The 12,659-nt window shown below is 44.0% G+C and overlaps 1 protein-coding gene across 2 annotated transcripts in view; it reads right to left on the minus strand.

Annotated features, from left to right (window-relative positions):
* Positions 1–9,328, minus strand: part of LOC137910997 (copine-8) — a 46,535-nt gene extending 37,207 nt beyond the window's left edge. The window contains exon 1 of one of the 2 annotated variants that reach the window (XM_068755422.1): positions 9,141–9,328. In XM_068755422.1, the coding sequence (XP_068611523.1) occupies positions 9,141–9,238 (98 nt within the window). In that variant the 5' untranslated portion in view covers positions 9,239–9,328. The remainder of the gene's footprint in view (positions 1–9,140) is intronic. The other variant, XM_068755421.1, reaches the window with a different exon arrangement.
* Between the last annotated feature and the right edge of the window lie 3,331 nt (positions 9,329–12,659).

The following is a 12,659-nucleotide window of genomic DNA, read 5'->3' on the forward strand; positions in this document are numbered from 1 at the left end:
TTTCAAGTGAAAAACTATTGATCTGGCTATCGAAGAAGGAAAGAGAGAAGCTGAATCGATGGAGAGACATTGGAGATGACAGCGTGAAGAACTGAAATTGACATTCGGAGTGGGAACGAAAGCTACAACGCTAATCACTGCGCCACCCTTGTTTCTTGTTCGTTAAATTTTACCCTCATTATGGCTCCCAATAAAAGGTAACATTTAGTGGCGCTATGAAGCCTAAGCATATTCACAGGAGCAGTAGTCCTTCTCTCCTCCTCCTGCATCGCCATTTTCAGGAAATGTTGGGACTTTTAAAAGAAATGGATGATTCGATTTTGGTGATGATCCCAGAGGAGATCCTGGAATCCAATATGCGCCATCATGTAAAATGTCTTCTGGATCTGATCCAGAATCCAGAAGACATAGCTGCATTACCTATAGTACCGGGAGAATACAGAGCAAGCACAACCCTATTACTTAATCCAGACATCTCTTCAATTCCTCCACCTTTCAGTTCACGTCAGACTTTCTCTTCTTCTCTTTACTACGCAGGTACTAGTTAAGAGTGATGAACGAGCTATACTTGTGTCCGAATTCCTCTCAAAGGGTGATAATTTCTCAGGAGACAAAAGAACGGGCAGTTCTGTGAAACTCGTTTTCTCCTCTCTCAGGAACAGACCGGTCAATCCTCGAAGCCACAACAAGAAGACGGAAGCTAAATGCTGCACAGAGCAGAAACAACGCTGGGGGGTCAAGCAATACAAGCAAGCCTTTCACCTTAGCCCAGTGCTTCTCAATTATTTTCTGTCACGCCCCCCCCGAAAAAAAAAAAACTTTTGTATCCTTATTAACATACAAAGAATTATGAAAAAGAAAGAAATATAGATCAACTTACAACAAAGAATAACTTTATTACCATTTTTTTAGTCTGCAACAGAAAATGAGGAAGTCAGGTCTTTCTTCTTCTCCCACCGTAGATTGTTTACAACCGTTCTTCTTCTGCTAATCCTCCCTGCGCGCACTCTGACAATCAGGGCGCCACTGCCAACTACTGAAGTGGATGTGCAATTACACTTTATTCTCGTAAGGCAAAAAAACATTTTCTCCGCGGTCACAGGCACCCCCCCTGACATCGCACCGCGTCCCCCTAGGGGGGCGCGCCCCACCATTTGAGAACCACTGCCTTAGCCTCATTAAATGTTAATGCCAAAAATACGGTTTAATGGAGCTTTAAGTGCTTGTTATGCAGGTCTAAGGCACCCCATGCATTATGCACAGAGCCTGTCAGGGCCAGATCATAGACGGCTTCATGTTGAGCGATGATCATTTCCTCACCTGGTTGTCAAGACTATATTTTAAGTATAGAAAAATATTCTTGAATTCATGTTCTTTTCATGATGACATGTTTCAATATGGTCTGAGGTTGGTGTCGCCCCCCCCCCCCCCCATTCAGAATTTGGGCCGTCTCGTTTTCAAAAAAATTACGATTGAACAAATTCGATATTACCCGCAATTTGATTGAATGAAATAAGATCTGTGCTTTAAACCAAAATAATGAGGGAGTCATAACTAATAGTTCGACCAACTAATTTCACACATTATTTGCCAGAAACAGTTTATCCAGGTGTGGCTCTCTTTTTATTAACTATATCGATGTGTTTGCATCCTGCATTTTAAATAAAAAAGGGACAACTCCCGTCAGAATGCTAAAGGAAGGTCTAAACCGATACAAATACAAATAAAGGCCCGGTCCTCTTGGCTTCTTCCTTCTCAGCATCATGCCAACCCCTGCACTGAGTGTGTCCTTAGCAACAGAGCAGTAACGTCCCTGGAAACCCGGGCATGCTCAGGTGTGTTCTCGGCAGGTCTCGGCGCTACAGGTACCTGCATCGTTTTATTTTCTCTCATCCGTTCTGCCACCGATGAGCGTCTGTTAAAGAGCGAGAAGAGAAGCACGCTCGAGCAACCCTCTCCGTCTCTCTCGTGCACACTAAAGAGAGGCTTCAGCAGCTTGTGTTCCTTTTCTCCGCTACTCCAAGAGAGCTGCCCTAATTCTTCTTGACAAGGGCTGGGAGAGAGCATCTCAGCGCGTGCACAGAGACACACACACACACACACACACAGACACACACTGAAATATACCGCATCGCTACCCGTTTACACAGAGCCGTGCAGCAAAATACACATCCTCTCATGGACGACACGCGCTGCGCTCACGGCATTTCACCTTAATTACCTCCGTCACTGCTTTCAGTGCAGTTTGGGCCACCTCTCCTGTAGTTTATTCAACATGTTACACGCCTTTGTGGGACTCAAGATGCTCACTACAGGAAAAGGGCTAAGCTAAATTACACAGAGAACAGAAAGTGAGGATGACATAAATGTGCCGTTTGTATTCCTTGTGCCCATGGCAGGGTCAACACGTAGAAAATTGAACACTATCCAATACAGATTGGCAGACAGCGAGTGTGTAAATATGTGTGCTGTTTTGATGAACTTTTGCAACGTTATCAACAGGATGCCAAGTGTGTGTGTGTGTGTGTGTGTGTGTGTGTGCGCTTGTCCGAGACCAACGGGCTTCTACAAGAAAATGTTGGGACACAGACGGAGGAGGAGGAGGCAGGATTGCCAGAGGAATTCCAGCAGCCTCTGTGCTATGCGAGTGGGATGGAGATGACTCGATTAGGCCAGCCAGCTTCTCCGTCCCCTCTGTCTGGCAGTCAATCGGCCTGCGAAGGTGATTTACTTCATGTCAAATCATATTACTTGTCAAATAGTCTAAAATGTGTACTACAGTGACGATCAGAGACCTTTTGGGGGGAAACGGTAGAGGGCAATTACAGGTACGGCCACTTTCTAAATCCAGATCACACAGATCAAAGGACATATTTTGTTTTTGATTCACTCGGCTTGATGCCCCCCCCCCCCCCCCCCCTCAGAGACAACCTGCATGAAAGTGAAACAAAAATTGGAATCACGTTTACTCGTGTACGAGCTCTGACTGATGGGAGGCAGAACGAGATCATTTCCAACATGCGCCGCGTGTCTCTACGTATGTGAGCAGCCCTCCAGCTGAAGCGCTCCCTGTGGCTTTCTGTTGGGTTCCTCTGCCATTAGGACTGGGGGGGCAAATCGTCAGACAGCCCATTGGGCAGAGCTTTTAATGCCTGTTCTACCCCGGGGTCAACAGGTCTCATTGCCCATCCATTCCAGGAGTATTCTAAAAAATATTCTGGCATTATGACCCGTGTCGTAGAAATTGGGCGCCGCGGCGAAGAAGCTGAAGGTCTGACATGAGCAAGATTATATTGATTAAAGGTTCAGCTTCAATTTTATTGTGTGCGTGTGTGTGTGTGTCTATAGCCCTTGATCTTTACCCCAGGGTCACACTCATTCTGCTTCTCCCTCAGATCATTATCAATTTGTGAATTGTACAATATACACAGATAGAGAGAGAGAGAGAGAGAGAGATTGTGGCAAGGTGCACACACCATCTGGTAACTTGTGTACGAACCCACCTGGAGAAACAGAACAGCAGCAGGACGAGGGTCGATAGTAATTAACTTCAAATGTAGTCATTTCCTCCAAGTGCACACGTCTCTACCGACCAGACTAGAGAAGGTCCAAACTTGATCACAAAATACAACTGCCTCTACGACACACACACACACACACAAAAGCTCGCAGGTGCACAAAAATACACCGACACAGAGGCGAAGGAGACTCAAAAAAAGGGGTTTCATTCAATATTGATTGTCTCACTGATTGCCAGCACTGACGCGTTTCGATCCAAAATCATTTGCCCTCCCTGCCGTTCGGCACCGCAGGTAAACAGGCAGTAAGAGTCGGCGGCCGTCACCCCCGCGTACACGCCCCTTTGTGCCCGTCGCCGGCACCGAACCGGCGCACAGTACGCCGTCCCCTCAAAGTAACAGTTGTCAGTGCCGTCTTCAATAAGACAACTATTATGTGAGCCCTGCGGGGCGCCGAAAAAGGTCAACCAATCGTTTCCCATCGACTGTCGGCTCAGCAACAGCGGGGCTTAAAGAATGCGCGACACTCAAAACATTACCTTGTCTTTCATCATCAGAACATTATCTTGGGTCTGACTGCAACTGCAGCAGGAAACATCAATATTCATGACATCACCTCTGCGGAGTTTGGCACCCGTTAATTCTTGTTATTAGCCGTTGACGTGAAAAGGTTAAACATGCTGAACTATTTGTTGTAGAATGTTTGACTTTTAGGAGCTTGTTTTTGTCCTGTAAGCTGTTGCGTTATTTTACATTGAAATAGTCACAAAGCTGCAGCATTTGGGCTTTTTGTCTTTTTGCACTCCAAGAAAGGAAACTTAAAACTCAGGACACCTTATTGGTGGTTTTAGGTTGTTTTGTTAGATTGTCCTGTAGATAGTTATTTTATTTAACAACCTCAAACCTTGTAATTTCCTTTTATTTGTAAAAGCACAATACTGCTGTGCACATTATTTTTGGTGAGAGAGGCTCAAAACAGGCCTGCAGTGTAGCCTGCTGCACAAATGTCGTTTGTTTTCAGTAAACATTGGAACAACGAAATATGTGTGCTGTAAGCTAACTTTAAAAAATCCGTATCGGCAGATCAGGACTTTTTAAAAAAATCGGTAATCGTTCAGAAAATTGCAAATTGGTGCACCCCTAGTTCTGACTCTTATTATTTAATTCATCCAATGACAGAATGCGGTTCTGGGAAAAAAAAAAATGTATCATGAAGTATTTGTATGACATAAATCTTTACAGATATACCGCCAGCCACTGAAATACAAACACTGCGTGATCTGATGTGCCCATTAGAAATTAGACAACGGCCAGGGTTTCCATCCGGGGTGACTTCTGTCCTTACAATGCTGATCCATTACAATCTCAGTATTTACATGCGTTAAGTCTTCAAACCTACAAAATATGATCTCTTTTTCAAATCCCCCCCCCCCAAGCTTTTACTGAAATCAGTCAGAAACTATCTGCATTTATTATTTTGGACATATGACAAATAAGACTCATAGATCCATTCTTGACCCATGCGATATATCCGATGCAAGACTGTTTACTCGCCTTTACAATGGAAGAACACACATAAAAAGCACCCGCTGCACCACTACCGACAGACTGCGGCAATAATGGATACCAGAAATAGATGCCTTTTACAATCCCTCCCACCTTCTAACAATGGAGGGAAAGCAAAGAGAAGAAAGGGGAGTTATCAGTGTCAACATTTGGGATTGTTGCTGATGGTGCTGGGATACACGGCAAGAGAGAGAGCGGGAGAAAAGAAGACAAGCAGTCCAGAAGATATAAGGCGGAGAAATATTTTTCCTTTTTCTCACGACCGTGTTTGTTTTGTTTGTTTACTTCTTTGCTGTCAAAGGCAACATTCAACTCTGGCCTAGCAACAAGTTTACGTACAAAGTCAATGCAAACGTTTGAGCAAATTACAGCAAAAGCCACAAAGGCAACATTTGTTCATCGTCCGAAATGAAAAAAAAGATAAGATCGGTTTCATGTGTAGAAATCGGCCGATCGGCGATCCTGCAAAGTTAAGGAAATAAGCGCCGATAGATCGGTGCGTCCCTAATTAATACACCAAACATACGTATTTACTGAGACACGCTCGACACACATTTTAGTCTGAGGGTGTCACTCATTTGAAACGAGGGCAGCGTTTCTTTTGTGTGCGTTTCACTGTGAAACAAACATGCGACAGTCTGTGAGCTCACCTGATCGATGATAAAAAGGGAATGCTTGAGCTTAAGGCCATTCACAGCCCAAGTCCCCCGGTGAGAGTTAAGTGCACCGGGGACTAATTTATTCTTCTGTGACTGTGAGTGTGGGATACGAGTGGTTTGTGTGTATCGTACGACTATACAGTATGTGCACCTTTGTGCTACGCAGAAGGACAGATGCTAGCGTATTGATCCGAGCTGATACCGCTCTGCCAATAATCCATAACACGTATCCATCACCCTGCTGAGTCTGATCAAAGCTCCGATTCCAGTGCCACATGGTCCCAGAGTAATACCTGAGTTACACTCTTGTTCTTTTGCAGTTTTCTTCACTTTCTTTTCATCGTTATAGCACCATTTAAATCAGTCAGTGTCTTAAAAAGGCTAAATAAGTGTGAATGCGGAATAAAATGTGAGAACGCTATTTGATGACGACATTTGTTTGCCTCTTTCAGTCTTTGTAGAAACAGGTAGCATCGCAAATCCTTGTTTCAAGAACTCTGATTTACCACAGAAAGATAAAATAAATAAACTTCCCTTCATTTTCGCGAAATACATTCAAATTAGATGGACTATGAAATCGGAGACCCCGTCCTCTTTCTCGCCGGATTACATAGCTATGCCAATCACTGCCACAATATTGCAATCCAAATGATCGGACTACGTGACAGTTCATTCATTTTGCTCTCCACACTGACATTTCTCATTACAGCACCTTCCACACACACACACACACACACACACACACAGGGAAACTTCTGTCAAAGTCGAAACCATGGTAATATTATATTAAATGTGCACATATGCATAACACACACACACACACACACACACACACACACGACCATAACCATGACATTTCCGCGCTACTTCGGGTTGAGAGGTGGGAGGACAGCAACCAAAACACACACACACACACACGCTCCCCTGGGGGGCAAGGAGCCAGGTGACTCAGACATTAGCAAACCCTGCCAAACATGTTCATATGTTGCGCTGGTACATGGATGCTCTGTTACTGAGGAGATGGTATTGAAATCTTCTGGGGAATACAGTAACTGCAGTAACCAAAGGGGTGGAGCTAAGTTAGGGAACGGCTATTAAAAGGCAAAGAGATAGATATTTAGATGTGTAAATCATAAATTAAATAAATTACAAAGGGGGCAACCCGGTGGCACAGTGGGTAGCGTTGTAGCCTCACAGCAAGAAGGCCCTCGGTTCGATTCCACCTGGGGCAGAGTTTGTACATTCTCCCCGTGTCTGTGCGGGTTCTCTAGCTTCTTTCCACCTCCAAAAACATGCAATGTAGGCGAGTTGTCCATAGGTATGAGCACGAGTCTGTGATTACCTTTCTGTGGCCCTGCAATGAACTGGTGACTCATCCAGGGAGTACCCCGCCTCTCAGCTGGGATAGACTCCAGTGTAACCTGGATTCAGGTAAACCGCCGATCATCTCGTCCTCAAGAAGATGGATGAACTGATGAAATTACAAAGGCAATCGGTGGAATACATAAGTTCACTAAGAGCCAAGACATGCTCCACCAGACTAACTGCCCTCAAGGTTCTCCACGCTATTTGGGTATATTCCAAAAATCAAATGGCTCTTTTTTTTGGCGCATGCGTTGCTCTTCCAAAACGTTTCATGTAAATCCCAGTGGAAGACAAAAAAATATTTATATGGGAAAAGCTCAGTCTTTCAATGTCGTCAGGGGAACAGGTGTTCCACAGGGAGCCGTCCTGTCTCCCTACACAGCAATGTCTTTCAGAGCAGGTCTGAGCTGCACCTGCAGAAAGGAACAGACAGGAAGGGGCGTACGCAGGGCTGGTGGACGGGAAGAAGTCACCTGCTCCTCTCTCTGTGGATAAGACTAGAAAGATGGCTGCCATCTTCCTCCTGACTTGAGGAGGAAGAGGATAGCATCACCGCCCCTCATCATTCTGAGGGAATCAGTGAAGACAGTAAAGGAATATAAGTACTGCGTGCTGAACCGGAAGTCCAACGGACATTGTACACAGAAAGGGGGCGAGCAGACTCTACTTCCTGCTGAAGCACAGCTCCTTGTGTGCGCAGCGAGATACTGGAGATGTTCTACGAGCCTGCTGTCCGCTGATAAGGAAAGCTGGCTCTGTGATTGGCTGTTAACAGGAGACAGTTAAAGCGGCGGCGGACACTGAACAAACCGTTTGTCCATCATGGAGCAGCCTCTTTCTCAGCTACGCCATCACAAGGAAGTATCTTATGAATAAAAAATATATTATTCAGTACTGTTAAACTAGCACACGGAAATGGAATGCAGAAAATCTAAAATGACACTTTGAAATACATACTTGGAAATTAAAATTTCCATTCTGGAGTGCTTTTACCGGTGAATATAAGAAGACTTTTGATTAAAGTTTCAGCTTCAGACTGCAAATTGAAAATCAAGTAATCGTGACACAAAACGCTTCCTTGTCTGATAAAGGGTTAAATATAATGACAAAATGATCTGCTGCAACGTTCATCACACTCACTTCAACAAACCGGTGAAAGCAGAGGGGAAGCGCAGTGCAAAGAGACTTTCCTTTCACTTTCTTATTTGTTCAAGCCCTGGAAAGGAACAAGTTTTTCCAGACCGGAATATTTCCACACCTTGACAAGAGGTTTTCTGTCCAACATTTGGAACGCTTTGCCCAGACAGATTAACACATCACACATGCTGGCTGACAACCAGCTCACAAATCCGACTGCACATTTCAGTCTTTTAACATTAAATTAGATTTTTTTTTTTTTGTTGTTGTTGTTGTTGTTGTTATGCTGTTTAAAACAAACCAATCTTTACGGCGACGCTATAATAACTTGATACCTTTTAATAGGACGTGTTAAATACAGATTTAAAGTGTTTTTTTTTTTTAAAAACACACTCTGAGATAACAAAGACCTCTTTTCAAACTGTTGATTACACCCCAGGAGAGACGCACCAACCATAACCGCGTGAAGACAATAGCGACAGCTGTCAAACTAATTAGCGCTATTTCCGCGTTTTATACAATAAAAAACAAATACTACAAAGTTTCTATATCAAATTTTCGCTTACAATTTAAAATGGTACCGATCGTGTCGCTATGGCGCACTTTTAAACGGTCTTTGACGTGTGACTCGTAACTGTGACGTCGCGTTTAATGACATTAATGACGCGACACTTCCCGAGTGTAAACACGCCGACACGGTAAAAGCCGAAACGGCGAACCTCCCGTGAGAGTTTGGACTTTCCAGAGGCAGACTCTCTGGCTCTACTATTAACTAAAAACACAGTAAAAGTAAACTTGTACGGAGTTACGGCGGGTTTACAGGTGACTCATCCACCTGCTGTGTTTTACCCTCACCCTGTCAGACTAAAACCAGGTAAAAAAAAAACAACCTTACCTGCAGGAGACTGTGATTTCAACTTTGGTGGCCGGAACCGAAGGGTTGAGCGGGTCGAAATCACCGACCGACGCCATGTTCCTGAAACTGTTATTCATCCCGTCAGGAGAGGCTTTTCTTTTCCTTCTGGATTTTGGTCCAGCCCCCTTTTTTCCTTTTTTCTTTTTTCCTTTTTTTTTTTTTTTTATGAAAGACGAAAAGAGGACAGAGAAAAAAAACTGAGCGCGCGCCTTCTCGGAGAGAAGTGGAGCAAAAGGTGCAGGAGGAGAGAGAGAGAGAGAGAGAGAAGCTGGGGAATGTGACGTCACTTCTCGCTTTCTCCTCCTCTTTTGGAGCTTTATGTATTTCTCTCCGTTCCATCTCCCTTCACTCCTTTTCTTCTTCTCCTTCCCCCTCTTTCTGCCCGTCTCTCATTCCTTCAGTCGTTTTCAGTGCATTTATAATTCAGTGCCTCCGATTTAGTGGCAATGAAAGCAACTACAATGTTATAATCAGCAAGAAAATAGAAGGAATGCCATGAAAAGTCTTTCGCGTGTGCGTGTGTGTGTTTGCGTGCGTGTGTGTGTGTGTGTGTGTGTGCAGGCACACACCCATTTCCTCTATGCTCTCATTCACATCATTGCTGGCAGGAAACGCTCATTTATCACATGGACGGATACACTCGCTAAAGGGCCGTGATTTTAACCACTTGCTTTTGTACATCATCAAATTTTGTGCATACAAACAAAGAAGTAGACTCTAATTTGACTCGCTCACAAAATACGAGGTGTTGGGAATTTGAGGTTAACACAACTAAAATGGAGACGAAAAATTACAAAGAAGCTCAGACAGCACACATTAGGAAAAAAAACACACACAACCTTTTGTGTGTGTGTGTGTGTGTGTTTGTGTTTTACTGGGTTCTTTAAATGCACAAACGATGCAAATAAACCCAAAAAACAATGCTGTGGTGAAAGTCACACAAAGGAAGGCGTTTGATGCGGGGACACAAATAGAACGAGGTTTAACAAAGACAAATGTGCTCAGTTTGGCTCTAATTTGCAATCATGTGCTGCACATTCAGTTCCTCTGCCACACAACGTCGTGGCGATTCTCACTGTCAGCGTAGAAAGGCTAAATAGTCCTTCCATTTATTCTCCCCGTGAAACGAGGACAAGCATCTGGTTTGATTAACAGAAGGGAAGACCCTCCACGGGCAGTGACATGATGAAGGTGGAAGGAGGAGGAGGAGGAGCGGCATTATGAGGACATTTTATTTATGAGTGTGTGTGCGTGTATGTGTGTTTCCCAAAGAGACACACACAGTATATTGCAGTCTGCTCTAGAAGCCTAGAGGGGAGGGGGGGAGTACATGCAGGTAGAACCCGAATGCCAAATAAGGTTGGGACATTAATATTAAATAACCGTTAGGAAAATATAAATGAAAAAAGAACAGTCACGATACCGAACACCACCCGCCTCTTTACCTGCGGAATGTTCCAAGTGGGCGTTTTTGGTCACTAGTACACACAACTTGACTTGGTCCCAACTTTATTGAGATTTGTTGCTGGAATAAAATTTAGAAAAGACATTTTAGAGTATTATCATTGAGTATTTTACAGAGTGTCAAATCATGGCTACTCATGAGGCTGCAACAGAACAGTGTGTGTGCGTGTGTGTGCGTGTGTGTGTGTGTGAGAGAGAGAGAGCATTATGTTTACATAATAAGAGTCATGGAAATTGTAAATGACTCATCATTACTCAGTGTTTTACCTGTAACCCATAATTATAAATATAGCTCTTACACACATCGACTGGCGACTTTGATTTGGCTGCTGCCCATTTTTCCAGCTGTTTGGGCGATTCTCGATCGCATCACATGAGCCTTGTGAGCAGAGCTTTCCTGGCTGTGGTAGAATTGGAAATGCTAACATTTCCACTTCAAAAGCAGAGGTTCTGAGTTCTCACCGCACTTCTGGCACGGCGGTTGACTGAGGAAGCCAAACACTTTTGTGGTTTATGCCCATTTGGATTGAAATGCATGGAAGGACATGGAAAAAAAATACCTGATCAAGGTACTGAGCGTATTTTTAAAGGGGACATATTATGGAAAAGAAAAGAAATCACTTTTCACACGTTTCTACAAAAATATTTTGGTGGTTTGGGTCATTACCAACCTAAAAACTGCTAAATTAAAAGAAGAAGAAGAATTTACTTTTGTTTCTGACAGCTGTTTGAGACAGAAAAGAGGGACGCTGCTTGTCCCCTTCAAGCACGGACTTCCTATGTGGTGGATCTGGGGGGGTGCATTTTTCTGACGTTTTTCAGTTGGTGTTACCATGTTCACCATCTTAAATTGATGTGTTAGCATCATTTTATATTTCGAACTAAGCAGAAAGTGAAGTTGGGTCTGAGGGAAATGTCTTTAATTATTCAAAGCCCATCCTGCACTGAAAATCGAATCACCTCATCCAATCTTTTTTTTACGAGTATAATCAAGGAGAGGAACTTCCACGATCTTGAATTAATGTGTACGACCTGTGGAATCTGTGACACGTGTAAATGGCAATAATTACAATGTCAAAATATTGACTTGAACCTGATCGAGTCATGGAACCGCAGAATTCAGCTGCCAGAACCTTTTTCAGATCTAGATCTATTCCACGAGCACGACTAAAAAAAAAAATCTCTGCTGTATTAATCAGCGATGTCGTCTAAGTCTAACGATGAGAATGACCTTTTGGTTTTAATACATGAACCAAGCCTTATTGGGAACAGTATATTTAACAGCAGCATAGCCCTGCAGGGAAATACTGTCAAAATGTGCATCTCCTAGTATCTCTGAGCTCAGGTTTAAATTCATTAAAGGCTCAGGCAGCTTTGATCTCTCAAGCTCACATCCACTCGCCACTCAGACGCTGCTCGCTTGACCTCTTATTCGCTTCCCTTTTGTCAATGTATACAAGAGCACGCACACTTTATCCACGCTCTATGACACTCCATCTACAGATCGCCTTATTGATAGTATCCAAAGATGACCCCCCCCCCCCCCCCACACACACACACACACAAGCAGACACACACATCGTTATGCTCTTGGTTGCAAATCAAACACAGTCACGTATTCAAAAGGCGCTGCTCCCTCATTTCATGCTGAAATGCTTTCGACAGCTTATTAGAAGCGTTGCTCTTCCCGGTCTGTTTTGCTTGATAACTGAGATCCGCCTCGAGGGGACAAGGCTGATCTCTGTAACGGCATTAGGAGAGCGAGCGGCAGTATCACGGCTCATCAGCTCTGGTCATAAAGCAGGCAGCGCTGGTATTTTTAGCCAAAGGATTCAGGAGGCTCGGAGATGGGTGAATATTGACCCTGTCCTCCTGAGCCTCATTGCTGCTCAGACAAATGCCCTTAACTACAATTTCACCGTCTCTGCCTGTTCCCCCCCCCCCCCCCGCAACTTATCTTTCCCCTCTTGCTTCTCTTTCGATCAATCAATCACATCTCCCACAAATCCGGCCACCCCCCCACATGGCTTTCAA

This window comes from Brachionichthys hirsutus, chromosome 22 (assembly GCF_040956055.1).
Source record: "Brachionichthys hirsutus isolate HB-005 chromosome 22, CSIRO-AGI_Bhir_v1, whole genome shotgun sequence".
Classification (NCBI taxonomy): domain Eukaryota; kingdom Metazoa; phylum Chordata; class Actinopteri; order Lophiiformes; family Brachionichthyidae; genus Brachionichthys; species Brachionichthys hirsutus.